The following is a 25,830-nucleotide window of genomic DNA, read 5'->3' as shown; positions in this document are numbered from 1 at the left end:
ACTCCATTCTGTCATGTGTCATTCGTTAATGACTGTGTTTGACCTTACCAAAAAAAAAAAAATTCTAACAAAGAAAATGAGTATCCATAGTCGCTTTACCTTAAAAAAAAGTATTTAATATGAATAGCCCCATTCCAAACAGTGATGTTCAAAGAAGTAGCTAGTATGAGTTTAATAAGTTCATTATAAAAGGATAGTATTTCAAGATAGACAATTTACAAATTGTTGTACAGCTATCCTTTTGTACTATTGTATTCAGAAGGCTGCAACAGGAGAAGGCATGCTGCACTAGATGTGCAAATTAGGCAATGGTAGAAAAGTTAATGGAAAAAGCTGAAAGAGAAGAATGGGGCAGAGGGCCTCATTGCTCACCCAGGCTCTTCACAGCGGTACTTGATGGAGCATAAGCTGGAACAAAAGAGGATCAGACTGGATATCAGGAAAAATGTTTTTTAAGAAAAACATTCTTCAACCTGAGGACAGTCAAGAAGACGAACAGGTTGCCAAAGGGCTAAACAGTCTCCATGCTTGGAGGGTTTCAAGGTGTTACTGAATAAACCCCTGAGTATCCTGGTCTGATCTCATCACTGACCCTGTTTTGAACAGGAAGTTGAACTAGAGACCTCCCACTGTCCCTTGCAACCTGAATTATTCTATCATCCTGTGATCATACAGTACTGGGTACCCAAATGCTGACAGAAAGAGTAAACTTTCATAAAGAACAGGAGAAAGGAAAAATTACTGCCAGATGGGAAAAAGCCCTTATTGCAGTAGATTTCTCCACCTATTCCCTGTTGCAACTGTAAAAGAGGGGAGGTATGTTCAAAATCAAGAACAGGAAAGATGGCATTCTACAGAGTCTGCATACTAGCTATGGAATAGATGATGGGACTAGAGTGGGGAGTCTGCCAAGCTAATATAGACAATTATGGCCAACAAAGACCATATATGTTAAGAGTAATCTTATGCTGTGTTTTGCTTTTGAGATTCATTGTTTTAACAGAATTTTATTTCTATTCTTATCTTGACAGAATTCAGTAAGCATACTCTTTTATATTTAAATCCTGTCACACCATAAATCTGAGTCACCTCACATATGGAGGATACAGCCTTCCCTGGAAAGGCAGACATAATTGGGGTGCACTGAAAAGAAATGTTTGTACTACCTATATTCAGGGCTCCTCCTGAGTCTTCAGGTTTCTTCACTAGGCTGCAGGTGTCTCTTTGTACTGTTAACACTGATTTATACGGAAAAGTCCAATTCCTTTGGTATTGCTAGAACTACTTTGGTGAAGAGCAAGAAAGTGGAAAACAGCTTCAGACTTTAGGGAGGTGGGATGGAAAGGAAAGTTGTAATTTTTGACTTGTCACACTAACATAAAACATACTTAAAATTGTTTTCCCAACATTTTTTTTTGTTCATTAGCCAACAAATATGAAACGCTGAATTCCATTCCTAAGACTAAATAATTTTCTGTCTATGTATTCAAAACAGCAATAAAACTATTAACTCTTCTGAAGTTCACAGCTAGATGGTGATAGTGATGCTGGAGGGGATGGGAAAGCAACACTTAGTTTCACTTTAACTAAAAGTGAAATAGGAAAAAACTATAAAACGTCAGTATCGAGGATATTAGTAAAGATCTATGAAGAGATGTATAAATATTAAAATAATTTCTAATTTCAGGAAAAGAGTGGAGTTGAATGTACAATCACAGAAATTAACATTTTTATCTCATACAACTTTGTTTCTCTTTTAGTGGCAAAGCATTACTATAACACTGGTTGAGAAAGTGCAGATGGTTGCTGTAATCCTAGGATCTCTGTTCTTAGTAGCAAGTGTGACTTGGCTTCTATGGTCAGCCTTCAGCCCTTATGCAGTATGGCAAAGAAAGGACATCCTTTTTCAAATCTGCTATGGAATGTATGGTTTTATGGATCTAGTATGCATAGGTAAGCTCAAAATCTTTAAACAGCACAGACTGTGGTTTAAGACTGTGACTATATCTATTTTTCTAATTGGTCACGATAATTGATCACTCCAGTTCTTTGCAGATTTATTCTCAGATGATACCTTCGGCAAATACTGCTTTTTCCAGTGTTACAAACACTGCAAAGAGAAAAGAACCAAAGAAGCTTTACTCCCAGATTCATCGAATTGTCTCCCCAAGATCATAGCGGTGAGAACAGGATAAGTTTCAATTTCTTGAAAAAATAGACAGCTAGCAAAGTTCAGGAAGTTAAATAGATGAAAATGACAGAGACATTATTAAAATAATCAGTAAAATTACGTGCTGTCAAGTCTCTTACTGATGCCACTTTGCATTAGATTGTACCATCATGAAGTGCAGAAGAAGCCCTGGAGGGTGTTGTCAAACCGCATATCCAAAATTAAGTTGCACAGACTTATATATATAGGTCACTGTGCTAGTAACAGAAAAGAATAGAGAAGACAGGCATGAGTTCTTTGTACATCAGAAACAGTTATGAAACACTCTAATAGTGCTAGCTGTAGTAATTTTACTATTAAAAGTCTCAAGTCATTTAACTCTAGCTGTGAATGCAATTTACTGAGCTATTTGACCATTTCTGAAATTTCTGAAAATATACTAGACCCAGAAATATTCAGAAATCCCTTTAGTATTTGTTAAAAAACCCTTGAATTGTTTCTTGGAATAGTTACGATTATTTGCAGAGAAAACTTAATAATTGCAGTAAAAATTAAACCACATTCCTAGAATTGCAATTCCAAGAAAATCCAGAAGTCAAATGCTATCTGATATCAATTTGCTTTGAGATTTCTGAGTGATAAATGTTGCTGTTATCCCAATCTCAATTCAAAAGGACAGTGCTGAATTCTGCTCAATAAGGTGCAAAGAAACAGAGTGATTCTTCATATCAAGGCTTTTGTTCCAACCATAAAGGCATATCATCTTTTATTGAAACCATCCCATTACTGTAAAACTATTTATATTTCAGCTGGATCAGCAGTTCTGTTTAATTTGTAATTTTTCTAAAAGAAGCCCACTCTGGAATATTTTAGAACACAACCTTTCTTGTGTGAACCCAAATCCTCTCAGACAGAAAAATGAACAAAATGTAGGTCTCTAATACTGTGGACAAGTGCTCAGCTTTTAAATGAAAAAAAGGACTCAGCTGTTTGGCCTCCTACATGCTGATTCCTGAATACCACTTTTTCTGGTTTAACACTCAATATTGAGGTTTTTGCTTTTGTTTAAAAAGACACTAAGTGAAGACAAAATGTGCTCAGGCATTCTAAGCATTTACTTTATATGGAATTCTGTTTTTTTTCACAAAGATTACAATTGTAAAAAATTTCCTTTGGTCTTAGTTGGAATAACCAGTTATTTCAAACTATTTCCATTTCTTTCCATTTTTTGACTGTTAAAACACCCAAACCAAATTAATCTCAAAGTAAATCAAGAACGACTGTGGGTGATCAGAAGTATTAGTGTATTTATCTATAGAAGTCAACTATTGGAAGGAGATCCTTCAGTAGACTGGTACATGCAGTTGTGTAGCTGCGTTTCAAGGCAGCCAGGCTCAAGCCATCTCTGGCCTGGAAGCTACTGAACTAACGTGTACCTCACATGGCTATGGAGCTTCTAGCCTATCCAGCACCATGGGGGAGCAAAGGCGTGTAGATGTCTTCACCCACCAGATAAACTGACTTGCCTGTAATTACATAAATGCATATTTTATAGTCCTATCATAAATAACACATGGAAATTTTTATGTGAATATTACTATAATGAACCATATTTGGACACTGTTTTGTTTCATTGTTATGAAATTCACTGCAGATATGACTTAACATTACTAAACTGTATCTGGAAAATCAGAAAGCTGTATAAAGGAGGTCTGGTAATTGTAGAATTCTGATGATCCACATTCATTCAGTCCACTTATCCTGCGTATAATTTCAAGTAATCTGCATTCTGTAAGCTTTTAAGACCAGGAGTTCTTGTAACTCTTGAAAATATTTATTAATATATTCAACTTCATTCAATTTTTATCTTTCATCATAAAGTGATGGATTTTAATTGATAGTTTTAATTCAAATTAATAGATGGATGTAATTATCACTTATGAAATACTTTTTAAAAACCCATTGTCCGTTATGCTGATGACTTCCCAAAGACATTAACATATGAATTTACCATTGCATATTATATATAATCTCTTATATCATAAAGCTTCTAATGCTTACAGCCAGCCACAGTTCTCACTTAGTATCTCCTCTTCTCTTATCTGTGTTTAGTCATCCATGGCATTCTCTTAGTTTTCTGCAGGATTTATAGTGAGTGAATATCTATACTCCCATTGGAATCTCTTTATTTCAATGAAAAATCTATGCAGACATATGGCAGCACATATTTCAACACAAGTGCTTGAGTTACTGGTGGCATGACCAGGACTTACTCCAGCTGCCTTCGGTTACACCTCTGTATAGGTTTGCATAAACAATGCAAATATTTTTGGTCATTTGTGAAGTGTAAATATCTGTACTTTCTGAAATGTTTTGTTGTCATTATTTTTAAAAGCAGTTTGCCTAAAGGTACTGACATATTTAGATGACATCTTTGAAAACCTGCACATATTAATTTGTTTTCTCAATGTATATACCATAAATAGCATAACACCCACTTTCTTATCAAGTAAATTACATGTAACTTGTATTTTAATTCTTGGTCTTGTTTTACTTTTCACCAAAAGAAATATCCCAAAGATTACAGATCACAATATAATGTGTTCTATTCTTTCCAATGTACATGTTTTATTGGTATTCATTGTTCTCCTTGTTCTACTCTAAATTTTTCTAGAATTCTTCATAACAGGATTGTTTCAATTTACCAGCTTAGTTTCAACCCTACAAGTCACTAGTTTGTAGTTTTCTGGATCTAAGACGGGCATAAAGCTGTTCTCTTTGAAACTTGCTGATGGTAGAAGTTTTCCTAAGGCAAACCTTGAATGTTTTAATCAAGTAGAACTACTGCCCGTGAACCCAGAGCTATTGCAGTGGTAGTGCTTGGATCAGACCATCCATGTAGGGATTATCAAAGGGAGTGAGTTCATGAGTTAATATGAAAGGAATGAATAATATAAAACTCTTATTTAGCCACTGAAGGACAATACACCAAGTCTTTGCCATTCTACTTTGTAGACACAGCAGTTGTTTCTCTTGACAGTGAAGTCATATAATTTTATATATTTTCACTGGAATATAATCATAACTACGAATCATAAATGGTTGTAACATGAACAAAATCTCTCTCAGAAGTAATAACAGCTCACTTGCAATCCCAGAACAACAGTGCAGCTCCTTTAGAACATGGAAAGCTGTTGTAACATTGCACTAGAAACATGAGTGGTGCCAGTAGTACTATGGCAAGGAATTAAGAGATGGGAGCCAATGTGAGGTGTGAATAGCCTTCTGAAAGCCTCCTTCTTCCCCACCAAGTAACTTGATGCTTAGCAACGTTTGTGTAACTCCTTAGTTGTAAAAATGTACAGGCTGAAGTTACTTATAATGAACACATGTAGCTGTGCTCAATATTGCTCTACTCAGAAAGTATTTTCTTTTTAACAGTAGGCCTAATTCTAAATAGTTTAGAGTTATATTGCTGTTTTTAAAGGGGACATGTTTCACTTCAATGCTTTGAGCAATTTGTTGCTTTTTTTTTTTTTTTTTTTGTATCTGTGAGCCCTAGAATAGTATTAAGACATGGCATTTTGTCCCGTAGTAAAGTCTGGTTCTGAAAAGACTCCTTTTATTCTCTGGTAAAAGTTTGTGATGTTTCTGGGAGGACCATTCCTGAATGATTATAAGTAAGATTACTATGATAAATAAGACAACATTGGAACCTAATACCACCAAATCTGAATGAACTAAGACAAGTCGCCTGCTTGTAAAGACAATCTGTAGGAAAATTTCAAGTGGTCTTGTGGCTTAGGGCAAGAAATCCTTTGGATAGAGTGAAAGACTCCATAGTACTTGGCAATAAAAGAAAAGATAATTATGATCTCTCCATAATCCTATTGTCTGGATCCCACTACAATCTAGAAATAAATCCTGAAGATAAAGTCATCTTAGAGCCTTAGAACATTTTGCCAGGTTCATTGTCCCAAAACTCTGTTCCTTGTAGATACTAATTGGACAGAACATCAACAGCTAACCATAGTGAATTCTAACACTTCCTCTTGGGGTCATCTGGGTCAAATAATTTTTCTTTTCCCTAGGACTGTGCAACTATGTCCTCTGTGCTGTTGAAATCATGGTATTTATAACAAGTTAGTATTATTAATGGATTTATTCTTGTTTTCTAATATCTTCATTCATTGCTGGGGAACTCTTAAGAAAAAGCACATTCCTTGCCATTTTCTTACAGCTTCGTTTTAGTGACTAGCTACTTATATTTTGAGCATTAGAACTTCTCTGGACCAGCAAAATGTCCAGCATTTAAACCTTACCCAGATTTCCTCTTGTTTTGGTCTTGGAACTGTTGATGCTGAGAGCTTTCTTTCCCTGTCCCCCTGGAAAATATCTTTCAAAGAGACAGAAGATCTATTGGAATGGTTTTGCCTCTTCTACATAAGGTCTTTTTCAATCTGCAGTTTTATCAAATGGGAAATAAAGATTTTTATGGGTGAAATTATGAAAAGTACTCCTTTGCTCCTTCAGTACTGCCAAATCTGACAACTTTATTTCAAGCCTTGTAATATTTGATCCTTTGTTTGCTAGCTCTTTTAGAGCATATATAACTAACAGTTTCCACTTTAAAGAAAACTTCTCTTCCTTGCCATTCTTGAAAAAACCTTGAAAACATAATTTCACTAAATCCTGAAAGTTCAAAACCAGTAAAAAAGAGCTCCCTAAAAGAAGTTGTCCTGTGACTTTTCGTGTCATAATCTGGGGAGGATACTTTTGACTATTTAAATGTACTTCACGTACAACAATGATCCTTTCTCAACTTCTTCCTTCTCTATGGTGAAATATGTTGTTCAGGTTTCAGTGGAGTGCAGGCAGGTATCAAAAATCTTTACATTGGGGTAAATAGATTTTCTCAGTTTTCATCACAGTCTTGAGGGAAATTGAGCCAAAGAATACCATGATCCAGTGGCAGGTTGAGGGAAAATTATGCTCATCTCCCTTATCATTCTATAGGAAACCCAACAGAAAAAAGGGGGGATCTCTGTCACAGCAGTAAAATCATGGCTTATTTGGTTTGTGGATTCTGTACATGATCAAACACATTTATCCTTTTCAAGACAATATAGCCAGTCTTAAAGGTGCATTTATGTATTAACATGGCTGCTAGATTTTTAGAACCTGTTGCTTTATATATATATATATCTGAGAAGATTAAAATCTTGCAGTCAATAAAAATTTCCACTAAAATGCTATGCTGATACAAAATATATTTAGCATATTTAACCCTTAATTAAGTTTATAATGTTAATTTTAGTTTTGCTGTATCAAATGCTTCAATAAATTCTAGGCAACTTCTAAGTCTTAGGGAGATGCTACATTTGCTATCATGTCCTTCTGAAAGCAATCTTTGTGTTTCTCCATCTTTCAGTGTAATAATCTTTTAAAATGTGTTAGAGTAGGCATTGCTATCTGCAAATCACTGCACTTGAATCTGAGGTTTGCTGTTCATATAAATGTTTCTATCATCCTTTCTGCTTGTGTCATCTTTCAATGAAGTCTCCTTCCTGGTATCAGTTACCCATGCTAAGAGACCTCAGACACTTAAACCACAATTTCGTTGTGTAGAAACAGGTGATATACAATCTCTTGGGATAAAGGACTAGCTTGTGACACCACGTATTATATAGGCCATGTACAGGAAAATTTTAGGCAAGAAACACACTGGACAAAAAATTTATAAATGTTTTTGGCTAGTCAAAAGCAGGGAGCCAGAGAAAACATGTGATGTTGCTCAGAACCATGTAAATTACCAGGCTGGTTGAGGAAAAATCTAATAAGAAGGCTGAAGTCCCATGCTTCTCCCCAGTAAACCCATATTTGAAATACTTGCATATAAAGAGCGCATGAATAAATACATATACATACATATATACATGCAAAAAATGAAGAGTTTCATTTAAGTAAATAAATTGCTTGAATGCATGCAATAAGCATAAATATTAGCTCATGGAAGTTCATAAACAGATTGGTCTGTTGAGGACTCCAGATAATCTGTATTTTCCTTGAAGGACCTTTTAAAATATTTCCTGGGTCTCAATAAAAAATATGTTTCTCAGCTTTTGTCTGCTGAATTTTGAAGAGAAAGAAGAAAGACCATCATCCTTGCCATGCTTATCATAGTTAATAATAACATTTAATTTCTTCTTGCTCTACTGAAGCAAGACAGGAAATTCATTATACTTACAGCTGTTTCAAGTTTCATAAATCTTCTGTGTCCCAAGTTAAACTAAGAATGTGAAAACAGTTAAATTTGTATCTGTACTGAATTCTACAAAACACTCTTAAACAAATTTAAGACCATCCTGTTCATTACAGAAAGTCTAACCTACTTAAAGATCTACTTAAACCAGTACAAATCTCAGTAAATAAATAGGACTTACCATGAACAAGGATAACACTAGTGTAAACAGTAAATTCAGATATCTGCCAGTAAGGTTCTTTGATATCGATTTACTTAAATCTAAATACTTAGTTAGGCATACTCACATTATTCTGGTGTTGGTTATGTTGAGCTTTCATTCAGAACAATTTTATTCCCTCCACATGTTCCCGCCTCCCGATCTTAAACACATGAATAACCAGTTATATTGAATATGCACAATTTATTTGAATTATCAGAGTTACAAATAATTGAATGGGGTCTGGCAATTGCCAGATTGATTACAATGTGTTACATCTCTATTTGATCTCAAAATGGTATCCATTGACATTTTGTACAAACTTCTTTTTTTTCTTTCTTCATTTCAGGACTGATAGTACATGAAGGTGCATCTGTTTATCGAGTGTTTAAGCGCTGGAGGGCTGTGAATCTACACTGGGATGTGTTAAATTATGATAAAGCCACAGACATAGAAGAAAGCAATCGAGGAGAATCCTCAGCAGGAAGGACATTGTGGTTACCACTGACTGCATTTAGAAACAGAAGTTTAGTGCATCCAACACAGTTAACCTCACCAAGATTTCAGTGTGGCTATGTATTGTTACATCTGTTCAACCGCATGAGACCTCAGGAAGATTCATCAGAGGATAACAGCTCTGGGGAAGTAGTGATGAGAGTGACCTCAGTGTAAAGATTATGCTCACTGTGCTACACAGATAAGGATAATGTGCCCTGATGTTACAGGACTTTGGAATGTAGTTACGATGAATGGTGAAACCATTAACACTTGAAAAAATATATACACATTTTTTTAAAATTTAATGCTTTTTATATGATCAGCTAAAACACAAATACATTTTTCTGGGGAAAAAAATGTCTCTTGCTTTTTATATAGTCTGGTTTATTAGCTCTTTTATCAATTTGTACCTGAGGCGTATACAATATAGTTTAACTCTTAGGTCTTTGAATTATGAGGAAACTCATTTTTAAGTAAAAAAAAAATATTTAAATGTATTTTCTTAAACTCTGGCTTTAATCCACTACTGTTATTTTTCCCACTTTCATGAGGATTAAACTGAATAACCTTCTTCCAAAAAGAAAAAGAATGTTGACACAAATCAAGTATTCTTCCTTTTCTGTCTTTATTTTGTTGTTGTTTGTAGCTCAGTTCAGGAGTATGAAAGTAAGGAAGGGACATATTGTCCCTTGCCTTTAAGCAGGAACTCCAGTGGGTGTTCTACAAACACTTATGAACTCTTGCAAACTCTCCTTTTCTTTTAGCTCTCCCGTGTGGATGTGCAAGATGTCAGACACGAGTATGACAGAGAAAGGGGAAGAGTCTTGCACTTCCTTTCGAGTCTCTAAAATCTGCACAGAAATTATATCACCTTTTGAGCAGTGGTGCTGAATTTAGCAGCCTGTGAATTTCTAGTACCATTCTAACTATAGAACATTGACATCCCATAATTTTTTAAAAAAAGAAGAAATATACATTACAACTTCTGGAATAATAATAAATCCTAATGGAAACTGAAGTAGAAATAATAAAGACCCTTAATTTTGCCAGGTAATGAATCATCATATTAAAAATGAGCCAATATTCATCTTTATCGTGATAGCTAATCAATGCTGTGAAGTTTACTTCTCTGTTTCTGTCTCACAGCAAAATTTCTAATATCTTTTAATCAAATGACAATGGAAATAATTTCAAATAATTAAGTCTTTTGAAGATCAAGATGAAAAAATAGGGCTGAAATCCCTCTGAGAGCGCTATCTTACTTAAAAGTTTGTGGTGGACTGACCTTGGCTGCCTGTCAGATCCCCACCCAGCTGCTCTCTCCCCCTGCTCAACAGGACAGGGGGAGAAAATAAGATGAAAAAGCTTGTGGGTCAAGTCAAAGACAAGGGCATCACTTACCAATTATCATCACAAGCAAAAAAAGAGACTGTGGGGAAAATAAATTTAATTTATTGCCAATAGAATTGGATGGTGACAAAAAAAGACAACACTTAAAACACCTTCCTTCCACCCACCCATACTTCTTCCAAGGCTTATCTTCACCCTTTCACTCTCAACTCTTTTACCCCCTCCTGTCAAGCAGCGCAGGGGGATGGGGGGCTGCGGTCAGTCCCTAACAGCTCCTCCCTGCCACTCCTTCCTCCTCACACTTTTTCCTGATCCAGCCTGAGGCCTCTCCAGGGGCTGCGGTCCTTCAGGATAAACCTGCTCCAGCGTGGGCTCTCCATGGGCCACAGTCCCTTCAGAGCATGTCCACCTGCTGTGGTGTGAGGTCCTCCAAGGGCTGCAGCGTGGAGATCTGCACCAGCAGGGACCTCTCCATGGGCTGCAGGAGATACCTGCTCCACCGTGGTCTCTCCAGGGGCTACAGGGAAATACCTGCTCCACCAGGATCTCTCCGGGGTCACAGGGGAATCTGCTCAGGACCGGCTATCTGGCACAGGCCAGTCCCAGCCTCTCCTCACAGAGGCCACCCCTGCAGCTCCTTCTCCCACCTCCCCCACCTGGGCACCTCCACCCAGTACACAGTTAAACATATTTCTGTTTCAAAATAAGTTGTAACCAATGGCCGAAAAAGTTTATTTTATGCAGTAGCTGGAGTGCTGTGACTGGAAAATTCCCTCTTAGGGATCAACAGAACAGTGCTGGGGTCAGTGCGTGCCTTCCCTTTATAAGAAGTTCACGCGCCAAGATCACAGACAAGACACAGGAGGCTTCTGTAACTACACTTGGAAGGGAAATAGAAATAATTTAACCATTTGATCTGAGAGCTCCTTATATATTCATAAACATTTAGCCAATGAACTCTACACAGGGCCCAGCATTCTGTGTTACAGGCTCACAAGCTCAAACTTACTAAATCTACAGATGACTTACTGCTCTTTAAACAATTAATGGGAAAAGCAGTACATAAGCCATGAACAACAAAATGCTATCTATCTCAGAAAAAGCCAGTTTATCTCCTGCATGGCAAATTATCAACACATGACAGGCAATCTCATTGAGAAACTATGAAAATTCACTTCTAGATTATCCTTAAACCATTTCCCAAAGGAGGAGTTTGTGGAGAAACAGAAGATGAGAGAAACTATGGCTGGGGAAACCTGCTGTATCACTGGGAATTTCTTGTTCTTAATTACCACTGAAATGAAGTCTGATTTCCCAGAAGGACCATAATTCCGCGTGACCAAATTGAGATCAGAGTTGGCATCTCAAAAAGCACTTGTATTACAAGCAGAATAAGACATTGTGTGATCAATATACTTAAAAGGTTATGTCTCATGCCTTTTCAGTACTTGCGATCTGTGGGATTTAAAGAATATTTCAGTGGTCTTTTTACAGGATCCTAAAAACAAAATTGAGAAGTATATGAAAACATTTTGTTGTAAATGAATCTTTTTCATTAACATCCAAATAATCAGGGTGATGGAAAAAAATGACTCACCAGAAAAGATCAACAGAGATAATTCAAGTGAAGACAAGATTTCTGTGTACAAATATTTGAAAGACACCTGGGTCTAGAACACTTAACAGCTTCTGAGGAAAAAAAAAAAAAAAACAAAAAACAAAAAAAGCCAGTCCAATTAAGAGTTAAGAAAATTAGAAGTGAGAAATGTGTAGGGCAAATATCAGAAAAGCCTTTTTAATAGTAGCATTAGTCTTCATTAATGACTTCTATGGCACAATAATTTTGCATATGTCTGGATTTATGTATTTCTATATGCAGAAAGCAAGATCAGGAAATGATGAACAGTGACAACATTAGTATGGGCAGGGTGCAGTTGTAAAAAAATAGGTAAATCTATGGCTGTGTTGTCCTGCAGAATGTTTTCAGTAGCAAGAGTGTCTAGTGCAGGATATGAGTATTTCTTTGATGACCTTGTATTTGGATTTGTGTGGTACTGCAGTGCTGTGATCACCTATGTGCAAGATAGATGAATTTAAATCGAAACAGGTGCAGAGAGGGGATATTAAGATGAAAAAGGAATTGGGACTCTATTTCACATGAGGAAATTAGAAGAGCATGGCTTGTTCTGCTTAACAGAAGTTGAGAGTGAGTGTTCTCAGTTAATATATTGCAGAATAAAACTTATTTTAGACAAAGAACAAGCCTAAGAAGCATGAGAACTCAAGGACACAAATAAATTTAGCTGGAAGTTCAATATAGTTCTAAAATATTAATAGAATGAATCACAGACAACAATTCCAGTTGGAAGGACCTGTGGCAGGACATCTAGTCCAAGCTGCAGCGTCAGCTCTGAAGTCAGACCAAGTTGCTCATGACTTTAAGCAGTCAGGGATGAAAATGGCACAACCTCTCTGAACAGCCAGCTCTAGTTCTTGACTGTCCCCAGAGTTAAAAAGTATTTCATTCTATGCTACCTCTTCTCTTGTTCCAACTTATGCCTGTTATCTCTCATTCTCCCATAACGCCCCACTGTGTAGTGGATGGCTCTGTCTTCTTGCTAATTCCCTCACAGGTCCTGCCAGGCTGCTGTTAGGCCTTCCCTGAAACCATCTTTTCTCCAGGCTGAACAAGGCTTGATCCCTCAGCCTCCCCTCACAGGGCAAGTGCTCTAGTTCTCAGGCACCTTGGGGGCCTTCTAATGAACTTGCTGCAGTTACTCCATGTCTTTCCTTTCCTGGGTTGCCCAGGGTGCTGCTGGCCATCCTTGCAGCCAGGGCACTCTGCTGGCTCGTGACCAGCTTGTGCCTGCCAAAGTCCCTTCCAACAGAGCTGCCCCCAGGCAGGCAGGGACTCACCTGACTCCTTCTACCAGAGCTTCCTGCCCAGGGGCAGCACTTGGTGTCTGTCCTCAATGAATTTCAAATGGTTTCTGCTGTCCCATTCCTTGAACCTGTCTAGGCCTCTAATGGATTGCAGCCCTGACCTGACTGTGTGTCCCTGCAATCTGTAATCGTCTGCAAACTTGAGACCAGAACTGTCTGTCATCACTCCCAGGTCACTGATAAAGAGGTCAAATGGGACAGGGCTCAGCACAGACCCCTGCATTACTCCACTTATTATTAGCCTACAGGCAGTGTAGGTCCCATTAACCACCACCTTCTGGATGCAACCATCCAACCAGCTTTTTTGCAATCAAATTGTCCAACTTTTCAGACCTCAAGTGTCCTGACTTTGAGAGAAGTCTATTGTGCCAGATAGTGTGAAAAGCCTTACTGGGGCTGAGGTAGATGACATCCATTGCTCTCCCCTCAACCACAAATGCAGTCCTTCAAACAGAGAAGGCAATTAGGTGGGCTAGGTATGATTTACACTCGTAAAGCCAGGCTCCCTGTTCCCAGCAAACCTTGCTCTTCTAGCAGTGGGCTTCAGAGGACTTGCTCCATAAATTCCTCAGAGACCAAAGTGAAACAAACAAGCCTGTATGTCCCTGTGTTGTCCTTTGGGCTTTTCTTGAAGGTAGGACATTTGCTCTCTCCAGTCACCAGGGACTACCTGATCTCTACGAGTTCTTGCACATAATTCCTGACTCAGTCTTTACCCACTGCTTGCCATTCTTATCCTCCTTGAGCCCTTTCACTAAGCTCCGAAGGCTGTGAGAACTTGGTGGTGAAGAGAGACAAAGAAGGCATTGCCATTCTCTATGCCCATTGCCAGAAAATCACTCACTCCACTAAGCAGTAAGCACACATTCCCTTGTTTGGCTTTTTACTGACCACGTAAAGTCCAAAGCTCTTCAACTCACCTTTGATGTCTTTTCCAGTTCAAGCTGAGTTTTGGCTTTCCTAATAGCACCCTGCATGCCCAGGTAATATTTCTAAAGCCCTCCTTTGTAGCCTGGCCCTGTTTCTGCCTCCTGTATGAGGCCTTATTTCAGTGGAGCTGTGCCATGAGTTCTTGTCTTAGCCAAGCTAGGCTCCTGATATGCCTACTTGTTTTCCCAGGTATCAGGATGGACCATTCTTACATCTGGAGTATGAGGTCCACATAGTCCTGGTAGTTCCCCTTACCTCCTTCACCCTTCAGAGCTGCTCCCATGTGATCCTATCTGCTTACTCCCTGGAACAGCTGCAGACTACTCACCTGGTAGCCCATGTCTGGACTCTGCAACGCTCCTCCCTCCCTCCCCTTGGGGCTTTCATCTCCACTCTTGCACGCTCAGCACAGTTGTGGCTGCCACGGGTCACCACCCCCTTTGCCAGTGTCTCCTTGGCAGGGACAGCAGGTCCATCAGTGACCCCCTGGACTGGGTTAATCAGGTCTTATATCAAGAAATTGTCCCTGACACCCTTCAGAAATCTCTGGGACTGTGTGTGCCCTGCCACACTACTCATCCAGTAGGTGACAAGGAGGTTGATGGCCCCCAGCAGCACCAGGCTCTGCCCTCCTCAGACCTCCTTGAGGGGCTTAAGGAAGGTTTTGTCCTCTCCCCAGCTTGACCCCGTGGTCAGTAATGCACTCCCCCCACACTGCTGCCCACCCTGGTCTCCTGCAGTTCTGATCCACAAGCTCTTACCAGACCCTTGTCTGTCCCACAGGAGAGCTCCATACATCCCAGCTGCTCCTTTAAGCCTTGGGCATCCCCCTCCTCTTCTTCCCTGCCTGGCTTTCCTGCTTGTCTTTCCTGATAGTGCCACAGTGAATTACTGGAAGAGCCTCCCAATAAAAACAATTACAATAAAACATCCAACCTATTTCAGAGGGAGTTTGATGACTTTATGGAAGTAATTGAGATGTTATTACTAGTGGTGGCAGAAGACTGGGATTAATACTCTTCTCTCTCTATGCTCATTTCTATGGACACAAAAATGCATATATGTCATCTTCAAGAACTTCACATCCCCTCCAAACATTTTTTTAAATTAATCAAGTTATGTGATAAGAATGTACTTAATGGACACCAAAAAAAAAAATCACTGTTGACCCTATCACAGAAACAGTTTACGATGTGAGGTGAGGTCTTGGCTGAAGTTCCAGACAGAGGAACAACTCTGGGGTCATGGTTTGAGCTCATCATGCAGCCACTCACTCACCCCTTCCCCCTCAGGGATGGGAAGGAGAAAATAAATCAAAAAAGGCTTGGAAATCAAGATAAGGACAAGTGAGGGATGACTCACTCATGGTCATGGGCAAAAGACAGACTTGTTAGGGGAAGAAAAAGAACATAATTTAATTCAAACACTAACAACAACGCTTAGCAGAGTAGGACAGTGAGAAATACAACATCTTAAAACCACCTTTCCCCCACACCTCCCTTCTTCCCCACCTCAGTTTTCCTCCCAGTTTCTCTACCTCCTCCCCACCAGTGGCCCAGGAGGCCGGGAATGGGGGTTTCAGTCAGTCCCACCACTCCTTCCTCCTCAGGGGGAGGACTCTGCACATTCTTCCTGTGCTCCAGCGTGGGGTCCCTCTCATGGGACACAGTCCTCCATGAACTTTCTCCAATTTGAGTCCTTCCCACAAGCTGCAGCTCTTCCCAAGCTGTTCCAGGGTGGATTCCTCCCACATGTTGCAGTCCTCCCAGTGCTGAATTACAATAGTGGGGACTTACTTCTTCCCACAGAGTCCTGGCCTTTTTCAGGCACAGTTACCTGCTCTAGTGTGGGGTCCTCCACAGTCTGCAGGTTGGCTGCCCATGATGGCAGGGGGACAGACTGCTGTCTCACCACCAGATCCAGGGCAGGGGTCTCTGCTCCAGTGCACCTACCCCTCTACCTCCTCCTTTCTTCCACTGACCTCGCTGTTCGCATAGGTGTCCTCCTTGCAATTCCCACTCCCCCTTCCATGTTCCCCTTCTTAAATATATTATCACAGAGGGGTAGCTAATTGGTCCAGCCTTGGTGCAAAGGCAGGTCCAACTTGGAGCTGGAGGAGCTTTAAGAAGCTTCTCACAGGGTACCACCACTGCAGGCCCCTCTTCCACTGCGCAAACCCTGCAGCACAACTGGAAATCAGACCTCACGTAAAACCTGTATTTCAGTCACCATCCTGTTTGATTATTAAAGCTGCAAATTGGAGAGAATCCAGGTGTAGCAGCACAAACTGAAGGTTTTGTACCACCACCTCTGGAAAGTCAGGTTTTTGCCATTTTCCTTGCATTAGTTCTCACTGGCAGTAAAACTACAGGCAGCAAAAGGACAACTTTTGAGTTTCCCTGTTGGGACACAGCAGAAACGGCAAGAATTGTGTGTGGAATGGCCCATGCATTCATATCACCTTGAAAGCAAGGAGGAATCAAATTCTGTTTATTCAAGGATAGCAGTGTGGGCTCTTAAACTGAAGAGAACTATCCCAAGACTGTAAGCGGTGAAACACAGCCCTCCAAGGTTCTCAAGGACAAAACCTTTTCCAGTCACTACTGTACATACAAGGTTTTAAAATGTTTTAAGTAAAAAAACCACAAGCAGTTTTGTAGCAATTAGATTACTATTGGAGGCATATAATTTGAGGAGGAAAATTCAGCAGACATCCCTGAACTGGACACACTCAAGAAACCTTTTGAGTATCAATAAGAAAACCTATAGAAACAAACTTAACTGCTTCATAAAGAGTTTCTTGATGACAGTGGGCTAATCTGATGGGAGCTCTACAGAATAAATCCCTGGATTCTCATTTCTTTCCTTCAGAATTATATTCAGAATTCAACTTACTGTTAAAACAAGTCATGTAATTTTTAAAGTAAACCTTTTCACATATTGTCCTCTTGAAACTGCGTACAATCAGTATTAACCTGCTCTGGGGTGTAAATCAAATTTAGCAATACAAACAGTATTGTGATGAAACAGCCAGCACACTTACTGAGCTCTGCCAGTCTGATTACACTCCAGACCAAGCCACAGCATTTGGACAGGTATGTTTTTACTCCATTCATAATTTTCTATCAAACCTGTCATGACTGCAAAGTGAACAGCTGTTAACTACTTGGGAATTGCTTTGCAACTTGGACTCCACTGCAACAGAAACTTTGAGGAAAGGATATGTGATTGGGCTGGTGACATTTCATACTAGTTGCTTGATAATGTTTTGGGGGTTTTTTAAGTACAGAATATCTTAGTTTACTATATCTCTATTCTGTAAACAACATATCCATGGAATGTTTACCAGTCTTGAAATCTACCTCAAATCTACATTCAGCAGCACAGGACAACACAAGCAGGTACTACTATACTGAGAAGCATACTTCTCCCTCTGGAACCTTAACAGGTGTTTTAAAGAGAACTGAAGATTTCTAGTATACTAAATTTGAAAATTGCTAGTTATTATCTGTCAGACCAGTGACTCCATTAATTATCTACTAAGAAACATGAACATTTTCTAATGATTGAAAAACATGGACTGCTGGCAGGTTTTCTGAAGAGAAGTGAAAATGATCTTTAAGACATTTCATCTTTCTTGTTTGCCTTAGATAAAAGGATTCATTTTCATAAACCTCATAACAATTTCAAAAAACCTTAGTGAGTTACTAGTTCCTGGAATTACCAGTTAGCTGTTGTGTAAGAGGAGATAAAGCAGTGTTCAGGGCTGAGTTTACTACCCTAGAGGTATCTTTTAAAACTGATAATGCTTGTATTTCATTTTATTAAAATCAGAAATGAGGTTTTGGATCTTTCCACATTCAGAAATTTGTCAGGTGGATACTGATATTTCTCCTGGATTTGAGAAGATATATTTATAATGTGCTGCAGAGTTCAACCACAGTCTGAATTAAAGGTGGTGCATACATTAAAACCAGTCACGTGGCAAAAGAAAAAAGAAACACTAGGAGATGGGAGCCTGAGAAGCATAAGACCATTCAAAGATCAGCCACAGATAATAGAAAAATAGTAATCTGTATCATAATTTTCTCCCACTGCATCCAGTCAGCTATCCTGCAGGCATGTAGAAATCCAGGATCATCCTTCTGCCTAACTAGTTCTTACCTGACAGACTGAAAGTATCCTTTCCCCTGGAGTCTCCACATGTACAGACTCTAGCTGAATTTGACCTTGACTCATCACCATTTGCTCCCTTAGTTCAGAAGATCTTAGCAGTGAGCTTGAAGAGTTGTTCTCTGAAGGATAAAAGATATATCAGCTGGCTGAAAATTTGTAAAAGCCTCATAAAATGACATTTTCAGCACAAAGCAGCTGGCTGTAGCCAATTACAGAACTTACTTTAACACCAGTCCAAGAAAACTGTGTTGAATCAGGTCCATGCTGGCAAGTCTGTCAAAGTGCCAGAATTCAGGATCCAACATGGGCAGAGACCAGAAATGACACTGAGGTCACTGCAAGAGCAAGAGTTGAGGTGAATGAAAAGGGGTTGGACAGCAGTGGCTTGGTGACCTGGAGAGATTCCTCCAGCTTCTACAACTCCTTCCTGGCCCAAAACCTCTTTGTCCTACAAATGAAGATGGAAGACAAACCACCAAAGTTCCAAAAGCAAAACTTATGTTGAATAATACATCCACAGGTCCCATTTTCCTAAGTCTGACCATCACTTCTCCCCCCCAGTTTTGAAAAAAAAAAAAAAGGGGGGGGGGGCAAATGCAGTCCAAATCAAGGCACTTGGTTTTTCTAAGGAATCTTCTCAAAGTCACCACATGCTCCTCATGCAAATTTGTTAGTGTCCAAAATGTTGAACTGGTGCTGCTAAGTATTTAAAGAGGGGGAAAATGAACTCTGTTGTAGGAGACAAACTGAATGAGAGCAGTGTTCCCCCTGTGCAGCACTGCCTACCATCTGCCTGCAAACCTGCTGGGTCCATGGAAGCCTCAGCTCTGTCACCGCAGGGGCTGGCTTCGGCTCTGCTCTCTGCTGCAGGCAGGGGCCTCTGGCAAGTCCTCGCCTGCCTGCCTGCAGTGGGTCTCAGCCCCTCTTTGCCTTTCGGCTCCACTTCAGACATCTCTGCCAGCAGAGCTGCCCCAGAGGAAGGCTTCCCTTCCTCCTGCCAAGTGCAGCTCAGCCAGAGAGCTGTGGTCAGGGCTTGACAAACAGGCAGATGCCCTCCCTCCTGCCCACCACAACCTCTGCACCGCACCGTAACATGAATGAGCAAAAGTTTTACCATTGGTCATAAACATACAAACTCCTCCTGCGTAGATGCACAGACATACGTGGCTTTGTTTTCTTCTAATGCCACCAGTCAAAACAACTTGTAGCTTGAGGGCAGTGTAGGGACAGAAATTCAGTGTCAACTGTACTTCTCCTATCTGGGAGCATCCCTGAATTTGACTCGTCTCTTATAAAGAAAGGAAATAAATCCATGAAAGGTGTAAATAATTTTAATATTCTGTGCCCTCAGAGATATCTTCCCAAACCATGCAGTAGGTCCCTGATCTACTCATCTGACAAGGAAGTCTATCATCCAAGCACAGACTGACTCCATCTGAGTAGCATTTCTTGTTAAACTTCATTGTTTCTTGTCCCAAGAACATTCAGCTTGTATTAATTAACTTTAGAAAAATATCTGTACGAGCTTTTACAGTTTTAAATGGAAACTCTTGTATACATGCACAGATATTAGCAATATACTTCAAGCTACATTCAATGCACACCAGGGTGGGGTGTTCATTCCCACCAAACACACCTGGACTATCACTCACTCCCAGATGTTAAAGTAATTTATCCACATCCCAGTTGGCTGCTAGTGACGATTTGCCATTTGTCCATGAAACAAGAGTTTCTAAGAGACCAGTTCAACATTTACCCTCACATCAAATGTTTATCACCTTTGTAGGACATTAATTTAGTGTTATATATTTCATAAACCACTCATTTACTCCAGAGGGGAAAAGTGTGCTTCATGTTGTTTACTTTTAAAAAAATGCAAACCAACCTCATGTTAACAACAACCTGTAATGATCAATGCACTATTTCCAATCATTTGTAAGGATAAATTAGTTTTTCTGTCCCTTTCCCGAATTCTCATGTTTTTTGTGACAGTTTCTAAACCATCACTCAAGAAAAGCCAGACATACATGCCTCACACATGAAGCTTTAGACCCATGTTTTGCCAATTATCAGGCCTAGCATAAAGGACACAGCCAGCATAAAGAGGAACCAATAACCAAATTGTATTTGATACAAAAGGGTCAGTACATGGGTGAGCACTGGGGGTACAAACAAGTCAATCAGATCATACATAATTGACATCAGTCCCACTGACCCCAACAACAACACGGCACAACCAACAGTGGTGGAATAAATGGTGACATGCAGTTTCCCAGAGCAGGGACAGGAGACAACCGAGTCAACAAGCCAAACACATCAGACCAAGGAAGCCACACACTGAATCTCCACACAGCCCACGCTTACAAAGGCCAGACCTGACTGGAGCCCAGTTCCAGGGAGGCAGGAGGTCCTTCCCCAACAGGAAACTCTGCACAGGGCATCCACCTCACAGACAGACACTGCCCCTGCCTGCAAGGGGTCCCAGCTTTTATCCCTAAGTGGGACACCTGACCTTTGGTTGCTTAATGCCGACACCTGGGGCTCATTTACCTCATGGCTCTCCCTGCCAGGCCGGCCGCACCCTGGAGGGAAGCCTAAAGGCAAACTCACACCCGCTTTGTGAGGGGCTGTGGGAATCACCCACATGTCAACCTTAATTTGGGGCTTGGGGTTGAAACCCCAGCATTTCAACCCACCGTTTAGGTCAAACTAGCATTCTGCTATTGCACCTTCACCCTGTTGGTGGAAGTGCTAGGGGCCACACAGCCTCTTCCCAAGCCTCATCCAGGTGGGCTAAATGCTGTAGCTAAGGAGCTGCATGTTTTCTCAGCTGGCATGGATTCTGCTTGTGCCGCAGCAACCTCAAAAGCTGAGACATACCATGCCCTGCAAAAACGATCAGAGGCCAGCAGCTGTTCTGTTACGTGCACAGCAAACACGACCACCCATTGCCACGATTCAGCTGAACAGGCCTTCGTTCTTTTGCTCATCTCCCCATTTTGCCTTTCCTTTCTCATTAATATCCCTTGTTCCTCTTGTCCCATGGGTGGAAAAAAGCAGTAGCCCCACCAGAAGGAAGAAAGGAAAATTACTTTTACCCAGATTTCCCCAGTCCTCAGAATGCTGCTGGATCTGATTGTACCACTACCACCAGCCTCAGACAGGCATGATCTGCCAGGAAGGAAAATCTGAGCTCCCCGGCAGTGGACAGACTGCTTTTTTACTTTGAGATTCCAAGCCTAAGGATGCCCAAATATTTCCTCACTCCCTCCACACACAGGCCAGGTCTTCTGCTGCTGGCCTTCCCCCCTGTGCCTGGGACACACCTCACACCTCATTGCCCTCCTCTGGGGTATGGCCACCAGCAGAGCCTGCCTCTTCAGCTGACTGCCTCCAACGGGAAGAGAGCGAGCTTCACCTCCTATTCTATTGCAGCTTTCCAGAAAACATAGGTGGCACTTACCAAACTCCTGTCTGGAAACAAGTCTACGTGCAGAGAAGGAGAGGCCACGTGTGGGCAGGCAGAGGTAGGGGGACAGCAGGAAGGACACTAAGTAATCCTAGCAGAAGCTACTGCAGACAAGGCTGCAGTAGATTAGGATTAGTCCCAAGTGGAAACAGGCAGCAAAATGGCATTGATCAGCTATTCTCCTTGAATCTGTTTGCAAAGTGTCACAACCGTCTCCCAAGTGCCTGCATTTGTGGGTCTCCAATGCTGCCTGCCCTTTCCTTCATGTCTGGGTGGGGAAGGCAACAGTCAGCATTCATGCTAGGACGTACCATATGTTCAGTATAATATGGGAATATAAACCTGGTATCATGTCTAGGCTACAGCTTAGTCTGTGCCCAACACTGTCCTGCTAACCCCTTGTTACATTTTCTTTTTCCCTGCCAATGCCTCATTGGCACATGAGCTTTGAAGGCTCAAAAATGCTGAAACCTGTGGAGCTGATAGTCATCCGATTGAGATGTCTCTGGGTATTTAGCATAGCCATACCACTAGGATCTTTTGCCATTCACTGACCATTTCCATCCTCAAGTTCAAGGGAAATTTTATCCTTTGGTGATAACCCTGGCAAGAGCAAAAGGCATTACTGCGTGCAGGGTGTTGTTCTTGAATACAGAACTTCTTCCCTTAAAAGACATCCTCTAGCTGTCCAAAATGGAAACCTTGTTTTATCTTTCACTCCTTTGTTGAAAGGAAAACGTGAAAGAGGGCAAGGAACAAGCCTCTGCCAGTGACTCAATTTTCCCATTGTTTGAGGTCTCTCGATTACAAGGAAAGGAGCTAAATGAGGTGGACCCTGATGAACCTAGCAGACAGCCCTGCTTGACACCCAAACTCCTAACCTTGGGCTCAGCTCCCTCCCTACCCACAGTGAGAGCGGAGAGGCTCTCCTGAGGAGCTCCATGCCACTGCCCTTACAGCACATGGGTTTATCATGCTCCCATCTTCCTCCTCTGGCATTAAAGTGCAAGAAAGTAATTCTCCTGACATTCATGGCAGCTCATGCCTTAACTGAGGGAAAACTTCGGCAGCTTCCCCCACCCCTGGTGGTAATGCTTGCAAGGACATACAACATTTTGGCACTACCAGCTGAATTCTTATGTCTCTTAGAAGAAAAACTCTTAACTGATACAGTTCAGATTTAAAATTATTTTGATTGAGATAAAAATACAGTATAAAAAAGAGAAAAATCTCTTCCTGGGCAGATGTGGGAGGTGTGGAGAGGCAAGAGTGTGGAGAGTATGAGGATCCCACCTAGATGAGCGATAACTTGAAGAAGGTGGACCCTAGTGGTGATGTCAGGCAGCCAGCACTCCATGACACGAAGGATGGTGAAAAACCTGACTTGTCTTAGCCACCGTGACCTGGGGAAATTTGCTTCCTGACCCTAAAGGTAGCAACTGGCTTTACAGCAAGCATGAGAGCGGAAGTGGCACAGTCGAGTCTGCAGGTGGTCCATGCATGTGGCCATCACACTGGGTCTCCTGATGTCCTGGATCATCTGAATCATCAGTATGAGGAGGACTAGGAGAATGAGGTTCAAGCAGACAATTCCTGACTACTCATTGTCCTTAGTATATATAGCAGCCATCACTTTAACAGGGTCGATTTGAGTAGACCATAGTAAATGTTCCCTATGCATTTAAGAATTGGATGTGGTCTGAAGCTGCAGTTCTGATTCAGAGAACCTCTTTTCGTTTTCTAGCTGCATACATTGTGCTTTATGCACCATGTTATTTATTGTAACTGTTTCTTTTTATCTTTCTAGAGTTTTGTTCTTATATATCTCCTCTTCTAACTTCTCCACTATTGCTCACAAGCAACTTTCTAACAGCTAGCACAAGCCTACTTTCCCCTTTCCTCCACTTACGAGAACCTTTCAGTTTTCAAATTCATCCCAGACATGGTGGCTGCCTGGCTCAGGGCACAGTGCACCCCCACAGCGAGTTTGCCTGTTGTGGTGTTCAGGTTTGTAGGAGAGCCCCTGGTCCTAGTACTAAATCTTGAGCCTCATCCATGGTGAAGGTAGCTTGATTTGCTCATAATGAGCTTTGAGAGAGTCTAATCATCTCAGGTGTCTAAATACTGTCACGGTGGGTAGATAAGTCCGTCTTGTTTTAATGCAAGTCTAAAATGTTTTGGTTCAGCTGTCATATAAGGGCTGTGAGCTACCTTGGTCACTGCAAAGAAGGTCCCTTTACACCAAGGACTGCCCAAATCACATCACTTACCAACAGCAACACAACAAAGCTTATCCATAATTCCCACCACAAACCACAGGCTGCTATTTCTTTCCCTCCCTGACATGCAGGGCTGAATGAAGTAAATACTCTCAAAGTCTCTCTGCCAGATTGAGCATGATGGAAGGACACGCAGCAGTTCTGTCATTAGTTGACTCCTCCATGCCTTAGGAGACTGGGATTTAATTCCTTCTTCTGCTGAGAAGTCCTGAATATGCTGCAAAGCTTTCCCTTTCTGTCCTGGAGGTGGCAAGGCCATGAAAAGGATGTGTGCAACTAGAGAAGCCATTCACAGAATCATAGAATCATCTAGGTTGGAAAGGACCTTGAAGATCATCCAGTCCAACATTTCACCTAGCACTGGCAGTTCCCAACTACACCATATCCCTCAGCGCTATGTCGACCCTACTCTTAAACACCTCCAGGGATGGGGACTCCACCACCTCCCTGGGCAGCCCATTCCAACACCTAACAACCCCTTCTGTACAGAAATGCTTCCTGACATCTAGTCTAAACTTTCCCTGGTGCAACTTGAGGCCATTACCTTCTGTCCTATCGCTTGTTACTTGGTTAAAGAGGCTCATCCCCAGCTCTCTGCACCCTCCTTTCAGGGAGCTGTAGAGGGCGATGAGGTCTCCCCTCAGCCTCCTCTTCTCCAGACTAAACACCCCCAGTTCCCTCAGCTGCTCCTCGTACGACCTGTGCTCCAGAGCCTGCACCAGCTTCGTTGTTCTTCTCTGGACACTCTCGAGTCATTCAATGTCATTTTTTGTAGTGAGGGGCCCAAAACTGAACACAGGAATCGAGGGGCGGCCTCACCAGTGCCAAGTATAGGGGTCAGATCCCTTCCTGTCCCTGCTGGCCATGCTATTGCTGACACAAGCCATTCAAGTATTCACAAGAAACCCCAATGTCATGACAAATCTTTTGAAGAGTTATGTATCACAAAACTTGTTCAGTTATTTAAGGAATTGTTTTCTATGGATTCTCATATTCATTGCTACCTTAACATTGTGTAAAACATTTGCTTGTCTAGTTTTGAGTATGTTCTCAGCAAGGAAACGAAGCTTTGTTAGGCATTCCATTATAAAAAGATTTTTCCATGGGAAACACATGCAGGCTACCATATCAGAACCCTTTACACACAGGAAAATTGATTTTGAAGTGAGGCTTTCTAATGAATACCAGGCTAAAATCTGATTGATTGTGTTGTGCTAGCTCTCCAATCTGTAGTATGTATTAAAATATGGAGCTACCTGAAAAACGCAGAGCTCTTCATATCAACAGAACATCCATTTTTCTGAGTATGGTATAAGGCAGCCCAAATATGTGAGATTCCACATTTGTAAGATTCCCTGTTTTTTTTATATTAGCATTTTGTAATTCTATATTGCATTCTGTATTTCTTTTTTTTTTTTTCTTTTTTTTTCTTTTCCCATTTTCTTTGTTTCCTCTTCATGAATGCTAAAATTAATCCTTTTGAGGGCAGGGTGATTGTTCTTCAGGTCCAACTGTAACATAGTTTTTGTTTGATGATCTCTTTATCTACAGTTT

At 40.9% G+C, this 25,830-nt stretch overlaps 1 protein-coding gene across 1 annotated transcript in view; it reads left to right on the top strand.

Annotated features, from left to right (window-relative positions):
• Positions 1-9,494, top strand: part of MARCHF11 (membrane associated ring-CH-type finger 11) — a 29,143-nt gene extending 19,649 nt beyond the window's left edge. Inside the window, exons 3-4 of the mRNA XM_074897848.1 lie at positions 1,761-1,953; positions 8,981-9,494. Of these exons, the coding sequence (XP_074753949.1) occupies positions 1,761-1,953; positions 8,981-9,303 (516 nt within the window). The 3' untranslated portion in view covers positions 9,304-9,494. The remainder of the gene's footprint in view (positions 1-1,760; positions 1,954-8,980) is intronic.
• Positions 9,495-25,830: the final 16,336 nt, after the last annotated feature.

This window comes from Athene noctua, chromosome 2, assembly GCF_965140245.1.
Source record: "Athene noctua chromosome 2, bAthNoc1.hap1.1, whole genome shotgun sequence".
In the NCBI taxonomy this organism is placed as follows: Eukaryota; Metazoa; Chordata; class Aves; order Strigiformes; family Strigidae; genus Athene; species Athene noctua.
Note: the sequence above shows the minus strand (reverse complement) of the source record. Positions and strands in the feature narration are given on the sequence as shown.